Source organism: Canis lupus, chromosome 11 (assembly GCF_048164855.1).
Source record: "Canis lupus baileyi chromosome 11, mCanLup2.hap1, whole genome shotgun sequence".
NCBI classification, from domain to species: Eukaryota; Metazoa; Chordata; class Mammalia; order Carnivora; family Canidae; genus Canis; species Canis lupus.
Window position 1 is genome coordinate 24,972,585 of NC_132848.1, and position 24,253 is coordinate 24,996,837.

General features: G+C 58.6%; 1 protein-coding gene across 4 annotated transcripts in view; it reads left to right on the top strand.

Annotated features, from left to right (window-relative positions):
- The window catches only part of SCUBE1 (signal peptide, CUB domain and EGF like domain containing 1), a 140,237-nt gene extending 116,921 nt beyond the window's left edge, over positions 1-23,316 (top strand). For all 4 annotated transcript variants that reach the window (XM_072843623.1, XM_072843624.1, XM_072843625.1 and 1 more), the window contains 12 exons: positions 1,741-1,860; positions 2,175-2,279; positions 3,175-3,288; positions 4,103-4,240; positions 5,476-5,679; positions 8,863-9,024; positions 10,354-10,521; positions 12,005-12,166; positions 13,753-13,950; positions 14,973-15,125; positions 15,484-15,563; positions 17,648-23,316. In XM_072843623.1, coding sequence (XP_072699724.1) covers positions 1,741-1,860; positions 2,175-2,279; positions 3,175-3,288; positions 4,103-4,240; positions 5,476-5,679; positions 8,863-9,024; positions 10,354-10,521; positions 12,005-12,166; positions 13,753-13,950; positions 14,973-15,125; positions 15,484-15,563; positions 17,648-17,800 — 1,757 coding nt within the window. In that variant the 3' untranslated portion in view covers positions 17,801-23,316. The remainder of the gene's footprint in view (positions 1-1,740; positions 1,861-2,174; positions 2,280-3,174; positions 3,289-4,102; positions 4,241-5,475; positions 5,680-8,862; positions 9,025-10,353; positions 10,522-12,004; positions 12,167-13,752; positions 13,951-14,972; positions 15,126-15,483; positions 15,564-17,647) is intronic.
- Positions 23,317-24,253: the final 937 nt, after the last annotated feature.

The window sequence follows — 24,253 nt, forward strand, 5'->3', positions numbered from 1 at the left end:
TGGGAAAGAACCAAGGCTTGTCAGAGTGTCCCGCTGCTTGAGTGATTTTAGTAAACCAGAGCAAATCAAGGTCATGGCCCCCAAGCCTTCTGCAACTTCCTGTCTGCTTTCAGAGCTACCTCCAACCATCTTGGTTCATATTTTCCCCCAACCAGACGTTCCTTACTTTAAGGCAAACAAATTGTTTTGTTTTGTTTTTACTTACAGTTTGCCTTCCCTCTTGCTTGTTAGGTGACTTTAAACTTTTCTCTGGGCTTTGGTGTTCTGCAGTGGTGGAATCAATGGGTGTATATGGTAGAGTCAGAGATTTTGCCTACATGCAGCCCGTCAGCTAGCCAGCTGCTGTTTCACGGCTGCCACAGAAGCCCAGGAACCGCTGAGCCAGAGACGAAGGACATAGCACTCAGCACAACAACCAGCATGAATTGCACATTTGTGTGGCTTCCCCTAGCCCACCTCCAAGTCCCAAATGTACTCTTGGTGGCATGCAGCTAGAGAATTGACATCACTGCCCAGGAATACCCAGCCTAGGAAACTCACCACTTTGATAGTGAACAGAGCCAGCCTGCCCCTGACCCAGGGGGAGGTGTTCCCTCTTCCTTCAAAGCAACTCCAGGCAAACACAACCCTGAGAAATGGTCTGAGGAAGGAGCTGTTAGTGCTTCATGTCCTCAGTATCGCTGTGAGAGCACCCAGGATGCTCAGGACTGGGATGGTTTGCCTCTCCCAAGAAGCAGCCCCTACTGGTACAAGAAAGCAGTACTGTTGCCCGCCAGCAATCCCTGACAATTCCCCCTAGGAATTTGAAGTCCAGGGAAGTGTTGGGGGCTCAGCTATCCCTTGGGAGTTTGTAGATGACTGTCCTTCTGCTCACCTGGCATAAACATTGGTTCTTCCAGGGGCCCCTTGTGCTTGCATTATCTGCAGGTGGTTTTAAACTTGATTCTTGATTCTTTGGGAACAGAGGACTTTCGGTCTTATAGTTATTTGGGGGCCAGCTATTTTATCTGGAAGGCCGTGAGTTTGTTTTTGTTTCTAGGTTATTTACTTTCTAAGACTCCTTGAAAATGTCCAGCCACATGTTGAAGATCACCCACACTGGCAATTTCCCACTTCAGTTTCTTTTTCCGACTAAGTCCCCTACTTCAGCCTACTTTCTGGAGGGACCCAGTCATTGATGACACCCTCTGAGTGGTGCTTCCAGAGGCGTGCCCATTTCAGCCTGTTGTCACTGACCAGCTAGACGTGTATAAAAGCAGTTCTGGGTTTACTGTGGCTATGGAACTGTCAGTCCTCAAAAGATTAGAAAATACCTAAGAAACTTGGTTTGAGACCTCTCCAGACACCTAGTGGATGTGTCCAGCGGCTGCCCCAGAGAGGGACTCCCAGTGACCCTCGCATGCTTAGGAGTCTGTCACTGCCAAGAAGCCATGTCATTTCCACCTGTTCCCTTACCCAGAGGGGTGTGGACACTTGCTCTGGAGAATCCAACCCCGCCATCCAGTCTGGGCCTGCACTAACTGGTCAGAGTGGGGAGGGAGCAAGCCAGCTCTGTGGGCCCAGCATCCCCACACGTCCAAGTGCATGTGGACCATGCCAGCTCCTAACCCCTTCCCACCATGGTCTGGCCACAGGACAAGAGTATGGCAGGGGTCCCCAGTGGTCCATGCCCAGGAACAGGGCCTTCAGAAGCCTCCACCCTGGCCCCTCTAGCCCTCTCTTATGTCTTCCCCTCCTCAGAGATGGGCAAGTGCCTTTCTCGGGCCAAAGCTTCACCCTGGGCCCAGCTGTCCTGCAGCAAGGTGGGAGGTGTGGAGAGCTGCTCCCTTTCCTGCCCAGCCCACTCACTCTTCGTGCCAGGTAACCTGAGGCCATCCTCAGGAAGGGATTTCGGGGTGGGGGTGGGGGAGGGGGCTTCCTTCCCCGGGGTCCTGCCCCTGTTCCCTGCCATTCTCCAGGAAAGAGCCCAACCTAGGAGGCTCCCTGGCCCTGATCACCAAGTGATCCTGACCCACTGTCTGGCTCCCTATGGGCCGCAGCATTCCTCTCAAATGCAGTGGGCTTGTTCCTGCCCAGCTGCTTACCCACAGCAACCCCTCTGAGGCCTCCCCTGATCCAGGGGGTGCTGGAAGGGAAGGGCACCTGAGTCCACCTCACCCCTGGCCTCTCTGCAGACTCAGAAAACAGCTACAGCCTGAGCTGCGGCGTCCCGGGTCTCCAGGGCAAGATGCTACAGAAGCGCAACAGCACCAGCTCCAGCACTGGCCCCAGCTGCTCAGGTAGCCCCCTCCCCGGCCCAGCCCTGCTGCACAAACCTGGTGACCACTGGACTTGGCATCCAGCACCACACTGGGACAACAGGGAGGGGCACCGCCTAGGGAAGAGCTTCCTGGCCTGGCGCCGGCCCAGCGTGACCCAGGAGCTAGCGAGCTAAGAGCAGTACTGGGACCTCCAGGCCACACTCCGTGCTCCAGTGTCTCTGAGGTGCAAGGACTCCACGAGCTTCCTCAGAGGGAGCTCGGTTTCAGTGAAGCGAGTTGCATCTGCTGTGACCACAAGGTCCCAGAAGTCCCGATGGCAGAGCACGCTCCCATGGCCTTTGGTGCCCTCCACCTCCATCAGTGGTCAGCGCAGCACAGCCAACTCCCCTGCCAGCAGGAGCCGGAGGGGGTGTCTTCAGCAGCTTTTCCTATTCCAGAAGTTGAATTCAATGACATGGGGGCATCCGTGTACACCTAACGCATACCGGATGTGATTCTGAGTATCTGCAATTGTCGGGTTCTTCCTCCACGCAGCTGTGATTTGTTCTTGGAAGGAATCAGTAGTTCAGGGCATCTGTCTTATTTCGAGACTCTCGCTTCCCTCTCTGTTCTGCCCCCTTTCCTAACAGCGTGACCCATATGAGCTGGCCTTGGTCACGGGGGAGGAGATGAGAGGCCTTCCTTTCCTCCTCCATGGTAGACCGCTGGCTGCATGGCCGCTCCATGCTCCCACCTCTATCAGGCCATGCAGGAGAGGAATGAGGGAGCAGGGTTCCCCCAGCCCCCGCGCCCCACAGGTGTGTCCCACTGGCAGCCCCCTCACACTCAGGCACTCCCTCCGTGGCCCCCAAGCCCCACCAACCCCCTGCCCCCAGGAGAGGCCTCCACCTGGGGGTATTTGGCCTTTCCCCAGGTGTACCCGCCCCCATCAGGCAGAAGGCCCGCTTCAAGATCCGAGACGCCAAGTGCCACCTCCGGCCCCACAGCCGGGAGCCAGCGAAGGAGGCCCTGAGGCAGCTGCTGCTGGGTGAGTGGGCTGCCATGGTGCCAACCCACACAAGGGGCGGTGGGTCCCTGTGCCTGAGAGCTGGGACCCCGGGGCCCAGCGGGACCTGGTTTCCAAGGACGGGGGCCTCTCTTCATCCTCACCATCATGGTCCCTGAGCCGCAGAAGCCAGGCCTGGAGCACAGCAGACAGTGGGGGTGTGCCTCAGGAAGAAGCCCAGCATTGGAGTGGAAGATCTGGGGCCCTCAGCATCCCGGGGCCCATTGTCCCTGCCCCACCCAGAGTTAGATGAGCTCCCCCAGAGCATAGGCTGTGTGTGCAGCCTGTGTCCATAAGGCCTCCCAGGACTCCTCGTTCTTGAACAAGGGAGGCTAGGAAGGGCGTTCAGGCTGGAGGGTAGCACAGGGAAAGCTCGATGAGAGGGGAAAGCTCTCCTGGAGACACCCAGGAGAAGAGTGTCCCAGCTCTGATTCCACAAAGATCCCTGAACACCTTAGGATTCCTCCCCCAAAGCTAACAGCGTGGCCCTCAAGCCGACCTCACCTGGGCCGAGCCCACTGAGCTGAGCTGCACAGCACCACTAAGAAAGTACATGCAAGCGCCTCTGTGTGCAGTGGTTCGGTGCACTCAGAGGACTGGTGCAGGACCCAGCTCATCCACTGACCCCTCATGAGGCCTTGAGCCAGCCTGGCCTCCAGCCTCAGTTTCCCTGTCTGCACCACAGACTCTTAGGCAAAGCAGGAGCCCTGCTGATGGTAATCTGTGTGCAGGGATCAGTAGGACCCTGCTTCCTGCCCCATGCCACCTTTGCCAGAGTGGTCCCTTCTTTGTCCAGAAAACTGCCATCTGACCTTTGTGACCCTCAAATGCGACTCCTCCAAGAAGAGGCGCCGTGGCCGAAAGTCCCCATCCAAGGAGGTGACCCACATCACAGCGGAGTTCGAAGTGGAGATAAAGATGGAAGAGGCGTCAGGTGCGTGAGGCTGCGGACGGCCTCAGGGAGGCAGGGATCCGGGAGGGCTGGCAGGGTTCTGCGGGCATGAAGCTGGGCGACCACCTGAGCCGTGGCTACCAGAGGTGGAGGCCAGCCAGGCAGTGGGGGAGCTAGGGGGGTCGGTGCCGGGTCCTTAAAATAGCTGCCTATAACCCAGGATGGAGAGGAGGCCCAGGGCAATGAGAAGAAGGGCTCAGGGACCCACAGTGACAGCCCCACAGCCCCTCTTTGCCCCTCCTCACCCCTCCAGGCCCTCGCTGGGGCCTGGAGGGGCTAATGCCTATAGAGTTTCCAGAACAATCCAGCCAAGGGCCTATCTTTCCCAGGTTCCAGAAGGCAGCCTATAATGCTGGCTTATGTTTCATATGAATGCTTTCCTCTTGGCTACAAATGTTGAGTTGTGACAGAGGAGTTGAGATCCGTCAACAGATGTGTGCTGTGGGTGCCCAGCCCTGGGCACTGTGGAAAGAGGGGACCAGACCAAGGTCCTCGTGCTGGCTGCACTCCCAGCCAAGGGGAGGCAGACACACATACAAACTACCCAGTGCTGAGGGAGACACCAAGAGGAGTGGGGAGGATGAGAGGAAACAGGGCACCGAGCTGAGATGTCTCCCTAAGAGCGGGGCCCAGGAAGTCTTCCCAGAAGAGGCACCATTTGAATCAGGACTTAAAATCAAAGTTCACCAAGTGGGAGAGGTGGTGGGAATGGCAGGGGAATGGAATAGGCAAAGGCACGGAGGTCAGGTAGAATGAGATGTGCTCGGGAGGCAGTGAGCAGGACGGGGTGGCTAGAATGCGGAGTTCACAGTGGGTGTCAGAGGACTGGGGGTGAGGGGTGGCGAGGCTGGCAGGGGCCTTCCCATGAGAGGCCTCAGATTCAAGGCCAGAGAGCTGGGCATTATGCTGGGAGCAGCAGCAGCCTCGAGGATGTTGAGTGGCAGGGAGGACCACCCGTCCGTGAGCTGTGCCCTGGGAGGTGATGCATTGCGGCGGTGGAGGCCTGGTTCCTCCTCCAATCCGCAGTGTGGCCTTGAGCAGATCTTACCTCTCAGGCCCTCAGTCTCCTTGTCTGTCAGATGGACGCCACAATGGTGCCTCGGCCCGCGGCTGCCGCAAGAAGGTGCCCTGGGCAGACGGCCGCCTGGCAGAGGGGAAGCTCGGGGAAGAGGCAGCTCCGAGGGGGTTGCGAGTCACCGTCCCTCCCGCCCCTGCAGACACCTGTGAGGCGGACTGCATGCGGAAGCGCGCCGAGCAGAGCTTGCAGGCTGCCATCAAGACTCTGCGGAAGTCCATCGGCCGGCAGCACTTCTCCATCCAGGTCGCAGGCACAGAGTACGCGATGGCCCAGTGGCCGGCCAAGGCCCTGGAGGGCCAGGGGGCGTGCGGCACAGGCCAGGTGTTACAGGACGGGAAATGCGGTGCGTCCCTGCCCATGGCCACTAGGATGCCCACTCGGCAAAGCTTCTCCGCCCTTCCTTCCACGGGTGGCCTGGCTAAGCAGACACATTGGGAGGGGACAGTGAGACACGGAAGAAGCAGCACAACTGTGCTCCTCACAATGGCTGTCATTTGAAGAGCACTCCCCTGATGCCAGACCCTGGGCAGGGCTCTTGATGACAAACATTTGCACATGTGACCCTCCCCACAATCCTGAGGATTGATGGGACAGGAGGAGCACAGGCCAGCACGGCCAGAGTGGAGGGGCAGGAGGGGCACGGGGACTGGTCTGTGTGACTAGAGAAGGCTTCCCAGCAGAGGCAGCATGGGAGCCAAGGGCAGAGGAGATGCAGAGCAAAGAGGCACGTGAGGCCGGGAGCCAGCTGGGGTCCAGGCCAAGGAAGCAGGTGACTTGACCAGAGAGCCCCAGGAGCTGGCCTGTCAAGAGCAGATAGCTCTAGAGACAGCCCAGGTGGCTGCCTGCAGAACAGACAGAGCCCGTGCTCTGATGGGGTTTACATTTACTGGGGAAAGAAGACAGCCAGTGAGCAAGCAAGCACACCCACAGGCCCATAAGGCACTGCATCAGGGCCGTGCAGACCACGGTGCTACTCTGGGCCGGTGGAAGCCACAGGAAGGTCCCAAGCAGAGGAGCAACCTTCTCGCTGTCTCATCAGGGGAGGGCTTCCGCCAGTGAGGACCCAGGAGAGGAGGCCAAGCGGGAGATGGGGGAGCCTTGAACAGGGTATGGGGGTCTGGGTGCAGGACAAGAAGGACTGAGACACATTGAGAGCACTTTGGAAGGGTGACGAGGAGGACAGAGGCTTCGAGGGCAGCTCCAAGGGCCACTGGGCAGAGGAGGCATCATTTTCTGACCTGGGGAACTTGGGGAAGACAGAGTGCTCCGTTTGTGCTCGTTAGCACAGACACGTGTGAGTCATTCCAGGTGAAGATGTTGAATGGGTGGTTGGAGCCACCAATCCGGAGCACAAAGCATAGGCTGGGCCAGAGAGACAAATTGGGGAGCCAGTGAAGAGGAGGTGTGGGGGATGGAAGGACTCTGGCTCAAGCCGTGGAGTGGGCATCGCAGGAGGCCGAGGGCCTTTGTGGTGTCATTCTTTTATTTTTGTCTTTTTAAGATTTTATGTATTTGAGAGAGAGTGCATGCACACAGATGGGGGGCAAGGGGGAGAAGAAGACTCCCCGCTGAGCAGGGGGCCCGACATGGGGCTCGATCCCAAGGTCCTGGGATCATGACCTGAGCCCAAGGCAGATGCTTCACTGACCAAGCCACCCAGGCATCCCTTTCTTTTATTTTTAATAGCTTATTTTGTTTTGTTTTGTTTTGTTTTGTTTTATGATAGTCACAGAGAGAGAGAGAGAGAGAGAGAGAGAGAGGCAGAGACATAGGCAGAGGGAGAAGCAGGCTCCATGCACCGGGAGCCTGATGTGGGATTCGATCCCGGGTCTCCAGGATCACGCCCTGGGCCAAAGGCAGGCGCCAAACCTCTGCGCCACCCAGGGATCCCCAATAGCTTATTTTGAAATCATTTCAAACATTCAGAACTAGCACGAGGCAGGACAAGGAACTTCTGTGGTTTCTTCACCCAGATTCCCTCGGGTACTGCCTCCGGCACCGGAGGTTCATCCCACCCACACACCCCATTCTGGCTCCCCCACTCCTTCCACAGCATCCATGTCCTGTCTCTCCAGATTCCTTCAGTGTGGACCCGTCCCTCGTTCCCTCCCCTCCTCCCCTGTCCTCCGCTGACCCTCACTGCTGTGGGATGACCCTCAATAGGGCTGTGTACCACATATCTGTGACCTGCGGAATGGGTGGGAAACCCACATTCTCTACCTTCCTTTTCCTTCTGTGACTGAGGAGGATTTGCTGGGGATATATTCTGAGTTTATACCAACATCCTGCTCCTCGCCAGACACCCACCCCCCACCCCCAACAATCAGTGACAACTCCCACCAAAGCACCCACCTCTGCGGCAGTTCCTGGACCGTATTCTGTTCCTGCCAGCCCTTGTCCCTGTGTATTAGTTAGCATTCTGGAAGAATGAGCTTCTCCCTCCCCCATCATCTCTGAATGTACCTGCACATCGCGTGTTTGTGTCAGTGTGGACTCAGAGATTCCTCTTCAATTCCCTGGGTTTAATCAGTTTGTAGCATTATTTATTTCATGCTCAGATCCTCCCCATTTTAGCAAGTCCTCCCCCATCAGGCCAGTCCCACATCCTTTGGACAAGCCCCATCCCCCATCACTCACTGAGGCGTCTCTGGCACCAAGTGGTACTCTCCCTGCCCCAGCCTTTGCCATCAGTCAGGGGCCCCTGGAGCCCCAGAGGAGGAAGATGAGTAGAAGCCAAAGTGGGGTACTCACTGCCACAGGAGTGTCATTGCTTCCAGTCTCTGTCATTGGACAGGACTAGAAGGTCCAGGTGTATAGTATACACGGGGGTATTTATGTATATTTGCAGAGCTACAGGTGGTGCCTAGGGGTGTGTGTGTGTGTGTGTGTGTGTGTGTGTGTGTGTGTGTGTGATAAAACCATGCATTCACACCAATGCCTTCCGTTCAATGCCTCAGGGTCCTTTCTAACCTCTCCTCTATCCATGGTTCTAAATTTCTTCTCCAGAGAAACATTTGACTCCCTTCCTCCTCCTTTCCTACTCATCAGTTGGCTCATTCGCTCAGTGCTGCTGCCCACACTGGCTGTCAGGCCTTCCTGCCACCGGTTCTGTTGCTCCCCCACGCCCCTGTCACTCCCCCATGCCCTCTGCACCGCCCCATGTCCTCAGATGGCAACTCCAGCACAGGAGGAAGGAAAGAAGAGGGCAGGAGAGCTGGGTTTGGACAAAATGCCTGTGGATATCCAGGAAGCCATTGGTACCCAGGCAGAGGGGTCAGGGCCAGAGGGCAGGATGTCGAGCAGCTGCAGCCAGGATGGGTTGAGAGACACCAGGGTCAGGCCTCCAGGCTCTTTACAGATGGCTGCTGCCTTGCTCCTACCCCCAGCACTTCTGAGATGGCTCCAGGGACGAGGGACGTGCTCTCTCCGGTAGGACAGAGCCTGGGTTTGAGGAACCAGGGGGCAGACCACCCGGCCACCACTCCCCACCTCTGCCACCAGCAATCTCTCCACTTTGCCTCTGCAGTGGCCTGCGGGCCTGGCACCCACTTCAGCGGAGAGCCTGGCCAGTGTGTGCCATGTGTGCCGGGGACCTACCAGGACAGGGACGGCCAACTCAGCTGCACGCCGTGCCCCAGCAGCGATGGGCTCGGCCTCACCGGTGCCCGCAATGTATCCGAATGTGGAGGCGAGTACTGGTCCCCCCCGGAGGGAGGGGCTGTAGTAGGGGGTGGGGGGCCCAGGGGCACCTCCTGTCTCTACTGAGGTGCCCAGCACCTCGGCGTATTCTGTGAAGCTCACTGCCATTTGCAGAGCCTGCTAGACGTCCAGGCTGCTCCACTCCCAGAGGGCACTGCCGCCCCACCGCCTCTGTGCCAGCAAACACGGGGCTGTGGTTAGTGCTTCTGAAAATTGCAGCAAACAGTTTGGAAGGGACTTTACAGTTTACAAGCACTTGGTCATTTACTGGTCAACTACTCCCTATAATGGAGGCCCGCGGTGCTTTATGGTTCACCAAACACGTTACATTGCATGGAGCACCATGGTGTCAAAAGGCTTTTCAGACTGTCCCATATAGTTGGCAGGAACTGTACCCTACGACAAGAACTTTACAGTGTGCCCTATGATGGTTTGGAAAGCCCTTTTTCAGTTTTACCAAGCACAACTTGGTTTGCAAAGACCTTTTCCATTTACTACCTCACTTAACCACATCAGTGAAACGGGCTCATGGGCCCACCCGTGGCCTCCCTTCCCAGGCCATCGTGGGGACCACCCGAGAATGGGTGGGGAAAGGTGTGCCTGTGAGGATGGGTGGGTGGGATCCTGAGGACAGTGGAGACCACCAGCCAGCCTCCTCTGGGATACAGAAGAGCTCAGAGCCCCGCCCTGAGTCTGCAGGCTAGCTGGCCGTGCCCGCCAACGGTGTGGTCTCTGCCCTTCGTGGGCACGGTGACGGTCTGAGAACAGAGAGTAACCACTGATAGGAACAGAGAATCTGGGGCCTGGGCTGAGAGGGCACTCAGCCCACCCCTCACTCCCTGCCAGAGCACCCAATGCACCTTGACTTTCAGCCTCCCTTCGTCCCGGCCAGGCCCTCAGGGATGTCACAGACCCCCCTCCCTCTGCTCTGTCCCAGCCCTGCAGATAGGGCAGGTCAGCCTGGAGCTTGCCAGGCCCAATTCCTCGCAGAAGGCACGGTGTGACCTGCCCCCGGGAAGGAGCCCCTCTGAAGTAAATGACCCCTCCAACCTCTCCCCTCCACATGTAGAGTCCACACCTCTAGCTCGGCAGCAAGGCCACTTGCTCTTCAGCCCGTAGCCCTTTCTGCTAGTGGGAGAGGCGACGCCAGGCTTTGTGCAGCCCAGGCTTCTTCCCACAAGTCCTCACACCTGCCCCCACCATCGCCCCCAGCCTCAGGGCCCTTGGTGCCCTTCCCCCAGGGCCGTGAGGGTTGAGAGCAGGGTCTGGATGGAGGCGCCCCCTCCTGCCAGCCTGAGCCATGATCTCTGACTTCCAGGCCAGTGCTCCCCAGGCTTCTTCTCCCAGGATGGCTTCAGGCCCTGCCAGGCCTGCCCGGTGGGCACGTACCAGCCTGAGCCCGGGCGCACAGGCTGCTTCTCCTGCGGAGGGGGGCTGCTCACCAAGCATGAGGGCACAGTCTCCTTCCAAGACTGCGAGACAAAAGGTGAGTGGGCTGGGCTATGCAGGCACGTTTTCCCTCAACTCCTCTCCTTTCCCGAGTGGTGAACCTCCGAGGGCAGAGGAGCAGCCTGGAGCCACCAGACAGTGGGCACTGGTGACCAGCACTGTGTCACACACTAGGACAGGACAACAGGGTTCCACACAAACCTAGGGTCTCAGGAGAGCGAGGCGGGCACCGTGGTTACAGACAGGAGCCGTGAACCTGGCTAGCAGGAAATTTGTTTAGGGGGTGAGGGGGAGAAATTCAGGGGCTTGGGGTGAGGTCAGACGTCTCTCCTCACCCGGAGACCCCCCATCGGGACTGTGGGGGTCCAGCCGTCCAGCCGCACCTTCCCTGCCACGGCCACCAAATCCCCGTGGTGAGCCTGCCTTCCCTGCCACATGCTCCTGCCCTGCCAAGGGCCTTTGAGACAACTCTTCCCACCTCCTGACCCTGATGATTCTTGGGAACAGACTACTCTGAAATCTCCCTTCTAGAAGAGAGAATTCCACCTACCCTCTCCAGTTCCTGCCAGGATTTCTCCTCCTTACTGTGAACCTTGTAGAAAGAGTGTCTGGACTCCACTTCCTCTCCCCTCGCCTTCTCACGAGCCCCACTAGTCAGACTGTCACCCCCCTGCCCCCCCATCATTGCTCCCATCAAGGCTGGAGCCAGGTTGGTTCCCAGCCTGTGTCTCGGGCAGCCCCGTGGCCCCAGGCCTCACTCAGCCTCAGTGAGTGGTAGTTGGGGTCCCCGGCCTGGGTACTCTAGAGGCTGAATAGAAAGAGCATCCAGTGACCCCAGTTTCTTCCCCAGTGCATCCTCTGTCCTGAACTTGATGCTACACCCTCCTGCCAGGGAACAGCCTGTGTCTCGGGCAGCCCCATGGCCCCAGGCCCCACTCAGTCTCAGTTACCCTCCCCTCACCTGGTAGTTGGGTTCCCCGGCCTGGGTACTCTGGTGTCTTAATAGAAAGAGCATCCAGTGACCCCAGTTTCTTTCCCAGTGCATCCTCTGTCCTGAACTTGATCCTCTGAAACTCAGAGCAAAGCCTAGCATGGCCTCTGGGCCCAGGAGCTCATCCCCATGGCCTGCGACCTCCCCTCTGGCCACACCTGGCACCCACACAGCCCACTTTGGGCCTACCCTTGCCCTCCCTTCCCCCGGATAGCCTCCCAGCCAGCTCCAGGCTGCTCAAGCCTCCCCCGAAAAGTCCCTGCACCTTTTGAGCAGCCCATACCTGGCCTTACAGCATTCCATGCCCCATTAATGCCCTCGAACACATGCACCCACGCTACATCAAGCAGCATTACCTCAGGAGTGGGCCTTGGTCTGCTGAGCTCATGGCCCAGCTGGGTGGGGTGATGAGAAGTTGCTGAGCGGTAGAGAAAGGCCTTGAACTCGGCACTGAGACAGACCTAACAGGCAAGGGGAGCCCTGGGGAGAATGTCCCCTGCCCTTTCCCACCTGCACCCCCGCCCCACAGTGCACTGCTCCCCGGGCCACCACTACAACACCACCACCCACCGGTGCATCCGCTGCCCCATTGGCACCTACCAGCCCGAGTTTGGCCAGAACCACTGCATCACCTGCCCGGGCAACACCAGCACAGACTTCGACGGTTCCACCAACGTCACACACTGCAAAAGTAGGTGCAGCTTCCCCCACAACCAGGGAGCTGGGAACGGGGCTGGGGAGGGGGTGGTTGTTGGGGGTGGGATGAGCCCTCACCCCACACAGTGTCCCTAGGACCCCGGGGACTCGGCTCTGCTCTAGCACATCTGCACACCTCCTCAGGGTGACAGCCACTCATCAGAGCAGTCTGTGCCTCTGTGCCCGGTGGGCCCTGCTCCAGGCTCTGGGCCTGTGGAGGGGAGAGCCAGGCCCCGTGCTAAGGGCCTGCCAGGCAGCTCCTGAGGGCCAGGCCCCACCGCTCTGAAAGCACGCGTGGCCGTGCCCCCGAGTGGAATCAGACCAGACAGCCTAGGGGACAGGAGGCCGACGCAGTGTGGACGGGCGTGGAGGCACCAGAGGAAGACCAGATGGCCTCCTCTTGTCTGTGAAGAGCTCAGCTGTAGCCAAAAAAAAAATGCGGGCAGCGTAAGACGATTTGGGAAATAGAGACCCCAGGCCTTCATTTAGCAAGTCATCTGTGCATAACAGGATGCTGTTTACTTTAGATATTTTTTTAAAGGTTTTATTTATTTACTTATGAGAGACACAGAGAGAGGCAGAAACACAGGCAGAGGGAAAAGTAGGCTCCATGCAGGGAGCCTGACATGGGACCCGATCCCGGGACCCCAGGATCACACCCTGGGCTGAAGTCGGCGCTAAACCACTGAGCCACCCGGGCTGCCCTTTAAATATTTTTAATTCATTTTTCGGAGTCCTTTGGGACAGATTTTCTGGTATTGTACCCTTCCTGTATTCAATTTCCAGCCAGTTATCCCTTCCCTGGGCTGCTGGTCACATTTGGAACAGCCCAAAGGCCCAGGAAGGGGACCTAATCCTAGAGGTAGAAGCCGCCCCTCTTCCCCCAGGGTGTCCCCTGGGGCTCGTGGCCTGTGGGGACAGAAGGGCAGGCACAGTGGCAGAGCTCCATAGAGACAGGTTTTAAATGTCCTCATGAGTTAAGAGTGGAATGAAACCAAATAGGATGGAAACTTCTGGAAGATAAGGTAAAAATGAAATGTTTCCCAGAAATTCTGATGTGAGGAGTTTTGGAAATGAAAACATATAAAAGTCTATATATTTAATATTTCCGTTCAATTCTCTTGGCAGAACTAAGGTGACTTCCTTTGTAAGGTTGAGGCTAGGAACCATTTAGCTCACAAAGATGTCCCATTTGGCCTCTTCGGGGTTACGCAGCTTAGCTAAAAACGAGAAGAAAGGGAAGCAGGTCTCTTTCCTCACTGTGCTGCTGGCCTCTCCCTGAGCCTCCCTGCTCAGCGGGGAGGGCAACCACACTTGGCGCCTGGCAGGAGCTCGGGGAGCCGGAGTACATGGAGGGAAAGAGCAAGTAGGGGTCACTAGGCTTTCCCACTGGCCATGTGCAGGAACAGGGTAGGCAAGGGAGCTGACACGGGCCGGGGGGATGGCCTGTCACAGGGCACCCTGTGGGAACACGACCCCGTGAACAGAGTGGCCCAGGGCCAGGCTGGCTGGTGGGGAGACAGGCCGAGGCGCCCCCCAACACAGCGGCCTGAGCAGGCCCACGGGCCCCCGTGCCCACAGACCAGCACTGTGGCGGCGAGCTTGGTGACTACACAGGCTACATTGAGTCCCCCAACTACCCTGGCGACTACCCGGCCAACGCCGAGTGCGTGTGGCACATCTCACCGCCCCCCAAGCGCAGGATCCTCATCGTGGTCCCCGAGATCTTCCTGCCCGTTGAGGATGAGTGTGGCGATGTCCTGGTCATGAGGAAGAGCGGTACGTGCAAATGGAGGTGGGGGGGCTGCCCAGGGGCCCCTGTGGGGCCCTCTGACCTGGAGGGCTCTGTGCCAAGGGGCAGCAAACGGGCACACCCTGAGCATGGGAGCCAGGGCCAAATTGGGTCCAGCATTGGTGCTGACCACAAGCTAGTCTCATCCCAGGTGTCCAGCCTGTCCTGCCCCGCCACCCAGGGTGAGGCCCGAGGAGCAACCCCTGCTCCGTCTGCCTCATGCTCCCTCTGAGGCTCAGGGGCCAGGGGCCCACCTGTGCACACACACAAGGTCCCCAGGGTCAGACAGCCCCGTCCCTTCCCCTCCGTGAGTTCCAGGCTCCTGACTTGTCACCCCCGTCAGGGTGTTGTGGTGGGACTACAGGCTGTGAGCTACGGGCTGGGCCTCTCAGCTGTGGGCGGGGACAGGTGTGTGCCCAGATGGCCACAGCAGCAAGAAAGGGGGGAAGGCCAAGTCCCTCCGGGAACCAGGTTAAGTTCCTTATAGCATGTGCCAAGGCCGGGGGACCCCACTGCTGGTGCAGGGCCGCGGTGCCCCGGGGAGCCCACTCCAAGCCAGAGCATTTACAAGGAGGCGGACAAAGGCACACCTGCCCACTTGGGTCTAGAATGTCTCTGAGGCAGAGACTAAGCAGAGGAGAGAGACACTGAGGAGGTTCTGTCCACTGTGTTCCCCGTATTCTTTGTTCCTATGTGCGAGCATCACCCACTCACTGTGGCTGATAAGCCCGAAAGCCTGAGGCCAGAAAGGGCAGGGCGCCAGCCAGGATCCCACAGCCAGTAGAGTCCAGCCCCGGCCCATCTTCCCCACTGGCTCTGCTGCCAGCCTCCCTGGTCCCCAGTGTCCCCTCCACCATCTGCCCACAGGGTTGAGCTCTAGGGGGACTGGGCATGGGAGCCGGGCAGCTGACCCGGTGGAGAAGCATGCAGCCTGAGGGGGAAGGACAGGGCCAGCTGCAGCTGGCTGCAAAGATCAGCCAGCTGCTCAGCCCCTCTGCTCTGCCCCCAGCATCCCCTGCGTCTATCACCACCTATGAGACCTGCCAGACGTACGAGAGGCCCATTGCCTTCACCTCCCGCTCCCGGAAGCTCTGGATCCAGTTCAAATCCAATGAAGGCAACAGTGGCAAAGGATTCCAAGTGCCCTATGTCACCTATGACGGTCAGTGTGGCAGCTCTGTGTGCCCGGCCCAGGCTGGCCCTGAGGACACAGAGGGGACAGACGCAGATGGGGTGGGGGTAGGGGGCACAGATGAGGGAGCCATGAGTGGTGTCCGTGGCCTTCAGCATGACGTACTGCCCGAGCAGGGTTCTGAGGGTTGAATAGGAGTTTCTAGCTAGCCAAACCTCGAGGGAAACAGTTTGGGTGGAGGATACAGAGATTCAGAGGCAGAAGTGCCTCTGGCCAAGGTCCGAAGCCTGAAAGTGGAGCAGGGGAAGGCAGAGGCTGAAGGTGAGGGGGAAGCAGGCAGGGTCTGGAGCCTTCACCTTCCTTCCTTCCCCGCCGGTGGGTTTCGCAGAGGACTACCAGCAGTTGATAGAAGATATTGTTCGTGATGGACGGCTCTACGCCTCGGAGAATCACCAGGAAATTTTAAAAGTGAGTGATCTGCTCTATGGAAAAGGGTCCCGTGTGATCCCAGGATGGTGGCCTGTGGTGGTCAGGGCCATCCCTGTGCCCACCCCCACCCCAAGCCCCCAGAGAAGGGAGAGGAGGAGGGGGGCAGGGCCTGGATCCAGGGCATCTGTCCTTGCAGACCAGGAGGGCTGAGACCAGCTCCCTGGCGGGGTCGCGCTCAGGACCTGGCACCTTGTCTTTAGGCAGGTTCTTCACCAGCGGCCAGCCTCGCTCCCTTCATCTGTGAAAGGCGGTGGTATCTTAAAGTCAGTAGAATCCGCCCTCACCTCTGGGACTGCCTGCCTCCTCGTCTTGCTCATGGCCTTGAGAAGCAGAGCCGCCTTGTCACCAAGGGGGCCCATGGCCGTGACACAGTAGGCACTGGCCCAGACCCAGGGATCGGCTTGGGTCCTGGGGAGACAGCACCCCCAGCCTGGCAGCTGCCGTGGACAGGGCCAGAGCAGGGCTGTCACGTACCAGCTGGGTGGCCCTGGGCAAGCCTTCTGAGAAACAGGGGTGGCTTGCAGGGTTTGTGTCTTTCGGCCCCGGGGTTGGCACATGCCTGCACATAGTAGGAGGTTTGTAAGCAGAGAAGTTTGCCCCGATCCTGCTGCACCCAGGAGGAGATCTGGAGGTTTCGGAGCCCATCTGGGTCATGGGAACCGGAGGGTGGTGCTGGCCTCTCCCCCAGTCAGTCCTGCAGACAAGACCGACTCTCCTCCTCGCCACTCCCCTGCTGCCCTGGCCCTCTGCCCGCAGCTCCACCCTGCAGCCAAGAGCATCTGTGCAGCACTGGAAGTGTTTCCGTCACTTAGGACAAAACTGGGCCAGCGAGGCCTGGATGGGTGTGGCCACCTCCTGCCTCTGAAGTCATTCTCAGGCTTCTGTGCTCCCTCTGCTCCCTCGCCAAGACCTCTCCCCAGTGAAGGTCCACCTGTCCTGCTCTCAGTGTCAGCATCCCTCCTCTGGGCAGGTCACAGATGCTTAGAGTCCCACATGGCCCTCCTCCTTGGCACCTGCCAGCACTGCGGTTAGCTGTGGTCTGGGGTTATTTGGTCACCGGTCTCCCTCCTCTACCCCAGGTAGAGGAACTTCAAGGGTTCCTGCTGGACAATCTGTCCCGGCACGTGGAAGGAGCTCTGTGAGTGTTTCTCAAGGGCAAGGGAGAGAGTGTGCCTCCGAGTCAGAGCATGAGTGTGCACCAGGACGGAGAAGACCCTGGACAGCAGATGTGGCCAGAGTCTCTGTGTGACACTGAGGCATGGTGCAAACAGCCTGTGGCCTGCGCTCACTGCTTAGACCCTGCCCTGGGCCCCACTGTGGGCTGTGCTCTCTGCGCTCATGACTGCAGCTCATCCTCCTGTGGAGAAGGGGCCTATATGTGCAGCTGAGATAAAATATTATTAGAACGCCAAGAGTTAAGACCAATAAACTATTAAAAATCAAAAAATGGGGCTCCTGGGAGGCTCCATCAGTTAAGGGTCCAATTCTTGGTTTCAGCTCAGGTCATGATCTCAGGGTTGTTAGATCGAGCCCCGCATCGGGCTCCCTGCTCAGGGCAGAGTCTGCTTCTCTCCCTCTCCCTCTCTCTCAGTCTCTCTCTTCCTCTATCTTCCTGTCTCTTCCTCTTCCTCTGCTCCTTCCCCCAAATCATACGTGTTCTCTAAAATAAATAAAAATCTTCTTAAAAAAAAATAAAAAACAGCGGCACCTGGGTAGCTCAGTGGTTGAGCATCTGCCTTTGGCTCAGGTCGTGATCCTGGAGACCCAGAATCAAGTCCCACGTCAGGCTCCCTGCATGGAGCCTGCTTCTCCCTCTGCCTGTGTCTCTGCCTCTCTCTCTCTCTCTCTCTCTCTCTCTCTCTGTCTCTCATGAATAAATAAATAAAATCTTTTAAAATTTTTTCAAAAAACAGTTCATGGTGACGAGAGTCTGTGGAGTCCTGAGACCCACCAGACAGCAGTCTCTTCCTCCTCCCCCGTCCTTGCAGACACCCCTTAGGCCTGGCCCCACCCGCACCCCCAGCCCCCCTTGGCCTCACTGTGCGCCTCACCATGTCTTCCAGGACAAGAAGCTCATCAAGGCCCTGTTCGACGTGCTAGCGCATCCCCAGAACTACTTCAAGTACACAGCCCAAGAGTCCAAGGAGATGTTCCCACGGTCCTTCATCAAACTGCTGCGTTCCAAAGTGTCCCGATTCCTGAGGCCCTACAAATAACGTGCTAGAGCTGCCCTTCTCGGGGAAGGCGGGTATCCCGACGGGGAGGGGAGAGGCCTTCCCTCCACAGGAGAGGCTGGGAGCCGGCTCCGCAGGCCTCCACGCCACCCTGGGAAGTCACCCTGGCGTCCGCCCTAAGGAAACACTGACCAACCAGCCCCTGGGGCTGAGCCGGCGGCCAGGCGGATCCCCCCTGGGAAAACACTGTTCCAGGCGGCTTTCCTTCCTTCCTCCCTCACTCCCTCCCTCCGCCTGTTCGATTCCTGGATGGCGCCCTCTCCAGAGCTGCACGGGCGGACCCGCCTGGGCCAGGACACTCTGTGCCGCAGCGCAGCCAGGCCCCGGGCAGAGGGCACCTGTGGGAGTAACTCGCGGCCTCGCCTGGCGCCTCGGGAGAGGGGAGCGAGGCTGCCTCTGCCTCCAGGCAGGCTCTGGGAGGCATCATCTGAGACAGGAAGTGGGGCTGTGGAAGGAGGGGTGCAGGAGGGTCTGGGGAGCTGCGATAAGCCAGTGTCTGCACCTGCAGGCCTTCGGCGCCCCTCACTCCTCCGGCCACGGGCCCGGGTCACAGGCGCCGTGTGGTGGGGCTCTAAGGATTCTGCGGTGGGGCAGGAAAGAGCTGCTAGCGGAGGAAACTGTAGATTTGTGCTTTCCCTTGATAGAGCATCTAATTAAGTACTATATATATATATATAAATATAAATATAAATATAATATACTTCTATTGTGGGTACTTTAGGAAAATCCTCTGTAGTAACTGTAAATATGAATTGCAAGCCCACCTCTTCCCTCACGAGCTGTTCCCAGCACCCCCGTGTGATTAACCCCCGCCCAGGTGCTTGCCACCTGCTTCCGGGGGGCCGGGAGCCCGCTGGATGGGGAGCGGACAGCTGGTTCTGGCTGGACACGCTCTGGAGTGCAAGTTCTTTGAGAACTGGCTCCCGTGCTTTGCTGGAGTGTCGTGTGGTGGAAGGCAGTTTTCCCGTGGACTCTTCCCCTGCTGACCCTGGGGCCGAGACCTCAGAGTCCGTGCTGTGGCCTCTGCCACAGGGAAGCAGGCCCTTTCCCACGGGAGCCCAGGCTGTGGCACCACAAGAGCCCTCAGAGGGCAGCAGCCCACCCCTTACCTGAGCAGAGAGGAATCCGGGCAGGGAGGGCAGGTGGCCAGTGTCAGGAGGCCTGGCCCCAGAGCAGCCTTCTGCTACTGCGCCACGCTGCGTTCCTCTTACCATCTGTCTTTAAAGAAGAAAAGTCCAAAGTCTGACCTAGTTGCATGGTGTCCCCCTCAGCCAGGAAGCCAGCGCCCGAATACAGCCACAAAAGCCCCCAAAGCGCGGAGTCCTTGCCTGCTGGCCGCTGCTGGCCACCGGCTGTGGGACGTGCATAGGAAGTGGTCTGTATCTTTGCCGTTAACAGATGTTCCAATTTCCAAGAAACATGGGAGATTCTTAAAATGAACCCCAGGTGCCTCTAGGCTGTCTCCATCCCCTGCCCCCACACCCGGGCTGAGCCACGGGCACGGGCACGTTGGAGTTTGAGAACTGTCCTAGCACATTGCAGATGGTGACGCCTGAGGACAGGGAGTGGGGCCTGGAGGTCGATGGCCAGGCGGGCCGGGACGATTTCACAATCCAAAACAGGGCTGGGAGCTCAGAAGTCATTCACGGCCCCTGCCCACATCAGCAATGGCCAGTCCCCAGTTTGACCAATGCCGCCACCAATGCCCGCTGACGTGGGGAAGGGGCTGCCCCTGGTGGCCAGGTCAGTGTGAGCCATGAGCCCTGTCTGGTCTGGTCACAGGCCTTCAGGGCCAGCCGGGCCTACAGAAAGATGCCTGTCTTCCCTCCCGAGCTCGTCCCCAGTAATTAGACGAGTGTCCTCTCAAGTGGGCCTCCAGCCTCCAGCAACACCATGGGGGCGGGGAACAGAGAGGGAAGCATTCTAACCCTTCTCGGACACTTACTGCTGCCCCTCTGGGTGGTTTCTGGCAGTTGCCACCCACAAACCCCACTAACCCACCGGCCCTTCCAGTGGGAGCCCACCCACGTCCCGTGGCTCTCCACACTGCTGTGGCCATACCTGCCCGGTGTTCCCCCAACAGAGCAGGACAGACGTGGGGCCCCTCGCTCTTCACAAGTACAACCCCAGTTTGTCAGCTGCCAACACCATCACCATTCAGCCCTCCTCCCCCCACCCTGTTAAACCACCTCCCACACCATGAGGGGTGCTCCAAGTTCGGGAATGGGGTCTGTCCCTAATTTCTAGGTCATCCCTGAGCCCCACACTGGGAAATTTAAGAGTCCCATGTGTTAAAGCCACAGCTGCCCCCAGTCATGGGAGCCCAGTGGCCTTGGGAGAGCTCCCTGGACAACCAAGTACGTTTGTCCCTGTTTCCATGTCGCGGAATCTGGTGGCAGATGGGTGCCCGTGGAGCCGATGGAAGTAGAAAGGACTGGGCCCAGACAGGGCAGGTCCCCAGAAGGAGTCCTGAAGAACAGAAGCCCAGGACAAGGATGTGGATGTCCCATGCTCCCCAAGAGAGGCTCGAGATGCAGAGGGGCCAAGCCAGAGGGGCCCACCCCACTCGTGGATGGGGTATTGGCCTTGAGCAGCCACAGCCACAGCCCCATACCAGCCACTGCCACACTCGCCTGGCATGGACCCTCAGCAGCTGGCCGGTCAATGAACTCCAAGGAAAGAGCGAAGGAACAAGCTTCTGGACACAAAGCCTTGCCCAGTTGGCCAGGACTGAAAGGTGCCAAGGCTCAGAAGTCCTGAGGAGCTTGGCTGTGCTCCCAGTGAGGCATGGATGGCACTGGGGCGACGGGGGAGGCCTCCGAGGATGGCGGTGGAAGACCGAGGTGCCCCGCGCCCCTGGCAGCTGCTGGCTCTCTGCTTCCGTGCACCAAAGAAAAGAAGAGAATCTGGCTGCAAGGTCCAGAGGCCAAGCTGGGCCCTCAGGGAGTGAGCGCTGGGGTCAGCTTACCTGCCGCCCCGAATCAGGCTTATTTTTCCCTGGCGACACTCTTGCCTGAGCCGGAGCCTAGCAGCTGTGCAGTTGTGCTCTCTCTCACTCCCTGGGCTCTCCAGAGTCTCAGACTCTGCCTCTGCCGCTCACCCCAACAGGTGGCCTTGCCAGTGGTGGTGACCGCGCTCTGCCCAGCTCTGGCTCCCCAGGGACGGCGTGTGCCGGCCCTTCCTCACCTCCGTGGAGACAGAACCGAGGAGGCCGTGGGACCAAGGTGGCGGCCTCAGACAGCCTTCCCTCCTGCCGTGCGTTGGTTTGGGACACGTAGATGACGCAGAACCGTAACCCAGGCCAAAAAGTCACCAGAGAGCAGTGGCCCCAAGAGCCCGATTCTGAGAGCCCTAAGAGAACTTCTTTCCTTCAACCTCTTCAGCCCCATGTTTCCTGCCTGCGCCCTCGTTTCCCCAGGGACACGGCCAACATCATCCAGTTTCCAGGACAAGAGGCCCCAGTGTGCGCTGGAGCGAGAGCGAGCGCCTAAGTGACATTTGGGGGGTTGAGTCATCATTCAAACACCTCCACCCACCCACCGCTCTCAGCAGGAAAATAAGATCCTGAACTAAGTTGGGTCCCCACCAAACTCCCTGTGTGCCAGGCTCCTGGACGGGAGGAGAGACCACGCGGCCTTGGGGCTGACGGAGTCCCCGGGAAAGCCCCCTTGGTCACAGGGATGAAGGTGATGGAGGCTGGCCCGGGGGACAGAGCCCGGTGCTCCTCAGAAGGCAGCCCTGCCCTCCAGCGCCCGCCAGCAGCCCGGGTGGGGACAGAGAGAGCAGGGGTCACCGAAGGGGTCCCAAAGCCCGTGTCCTGCAGGAGAAGCTGCCACCAGCCCAGGCCCAGGACGTGACCACCTCCCTCCACCAGCAGAGAAAGAAAGAGACACAGAGAAGGGCTCAGCCGCCCTGCCCGGGACCCAGCACCAGGACACAGCGCCAGGACCCGCCCAGAACACTCCGTGCTCCAGAGGGGGGGCCTTTCTTGTGCCCCAGAGACCCCGGCTGAGCCTATGTCCTCTACTGGACGCCTGGAAATGTAGTCACCCTGGTCAACTGCATCCCCATGGAGGGAGGCACCTTCTTCACCAAAGATACATGTGGTGGCGGCTCAGCCCCTCTGACCAGGGTGACAGCACCAAGCCAGCATCATTCAGGCCAAAGGACCAACATTTGCGAGCCCCCCGGCGTCCGCGCAGAGGCCGAGCAGACAGCTCCCGGCCTCCCGCAGCTGCCTCTGGAGGCGCTAGTGCTGAGCGCCTGCTGTATGCCAGACACGGGGGTGGCTGGAGCCGGAGGCTGCCTTGCTTTTTGGAGATGGTGTTGGGAGGGGGCAGGTGACCCCAGGCCCAGGCGCCTCAGGCATGGCCCCAGGTTCCCTCCCAGCACCCCACTCAGGAGGCCCCAGGGAGCAGGAGCCTCCGCAGCCCCTGGACGTGGTAGGCCTCGAGCCTGAGGCCCCCAGGCTCTGGGGGACCCCGGTGCCAGCCCTCAAGCATCTGAACAAGCCATTCTCACGGCCCCGCGAGGTGAGTGGAGCCTGATGCCTCTCGAGTGTGGAGGGTGAGACTCCAGGGCCCAGGGACGTGCCCAGGGCCAGTTGCTGGCGGTGCTGGGAAGAAAACCCGAGGTAGGACATTATGTAGGACACATCAGGATTGGGAAATGCAGCTCCCGGCCCATGGAGCTCGGGGCAGGCAGGCTGGTGCCCTGGGGAGGAGGGAGGAGGGAGGAGGGAGGAGGGAGGAGCAGCACGTGTGGGCTCCTGCCCACCCCTCCCTCGGGAACCAGTGCTAAAGACCCAGAGGAGGCCTGGCCTCTGCCCTCTGCCCTGCGTGGACAGGTCACGTCCATTCAAACTCGGGCCTGCGGGGCAAGCTGCAGCCTGGAGTGCGGTGGGGGGTGGGGTGTGCGTGGGGAGTGGCCCCCCAAGCCTGCAGCAGGGTGGACGCGTGCACCCCCAGCTGGCTCCTCTCACAGTCTCCAGCGCACAGACACTAGACAATTCCAGGGTGGGGGGGCTCAGCAGACAGTGTGGTGAGCAGTAGGTGAAACGAAAGCTCACAGGTGCCCAGGACGTTGCCAGTTCAGGGGCCACGCGGATCCCCAGGAAATGCCTGATTTCGCTGAGATGGGAGCCTTGAACAGCCTGAGCAGAAATGGGATATCTGAACACCACTTGCAGGGGCGGGGGGGGGGGGAGGCCCAGAGAAGGAGGAGGGGAGCAGAGAGTTGGGCCCTTGCCATCCCACCCCCTGACCCTCCAACCCCCCCACCACTGGTCTCTGCTCTGGGTTCTCTGAAGGCGGCGCTGTACTCTCTGGGCACCTTGGCAACCACTCTGTCTACAAGAGCGACAAATACCAACACAATCCTGTTTTCCTTTTAGTTGCCTCGAATATTCAAGGTTTGTCCTCTCCATCATGTTCATACATATGCATGTAATTAAACATTTGTGGAAATCACTTTAATAATAAACAGGAAATGAACCTAAATACTGCTCCTTTCTCTCATTCATCAGGGGTTACGGGAAGGGGAAGAAAGGTACCTAGAGTCAGAAAAAAAAATTTTTTTTTCAGACCTTCCTTGGCTATTAGTTGAGTAAAGGAGCTACAATAAAGTTTCTGGAAGGCAAAGCAGTGGGTTTGAGATCCGCATGTGAGGAGCACCCAAAGTTGGGACAGGAAGGAGGTAGGTCATCTCAGGCTCCAATTCCACTGCTCCTCACGACTAGATGCTCCTCTACACTATGGCTTTCATCTCGGAGTCTCGAGCACCGTAGGCCTCAGGACCTGGGATCCCTGGAAACTGAATGCCCAGTAGAATGCCCCAGTAGTGTGCGCGCACCCGTGGTTGTGTTTCTCTGGGACCGTGACCCATGCCTTTCATGAGATTCCAAGAAATCCAGAACACCAAAAAGGCTACGCTTCTCGAAAATGTGGGGGACCCTCTGGCATCATGCACTCAACAGGAGAAAAAACAACTGTATAAATGATATTTATATTCCAAATAAGGGACAGTAAACAGCAGAGTTGTTTTGCTTGTTTGTTTTTCAGGTTAACACAATGATTTGAAAGTCTAAGGAGGGCAGCCGAGGTGGCTCAGGGGTTTAGCGCCGCCTTCAGCCCAGGGCATGATCCTGGAGTCCCAGGATCAAGTCCCACATCAGGCTCCCTGCATGGAGCCTGCTTCTCCCTCTGCCTGTGTCTCTGCCTCTCTCTCTCTAATAATAAATAAAATCTTTGAAAAAAAACAAACAAAAAAAATAAAAGTCTAAGGAAATCCCTGGAATATGCCCAAAAGAATTGACAGCAGGGTGTCGAGGCCATGTTTCTACACCCATGTTCCTAGCAGCATTACCCACAATAGTCAAAAGATAGAAGCAGCGCAGGTGTCGGTCAGTGGATGAGTGGATAAACACCACGTGGTCTG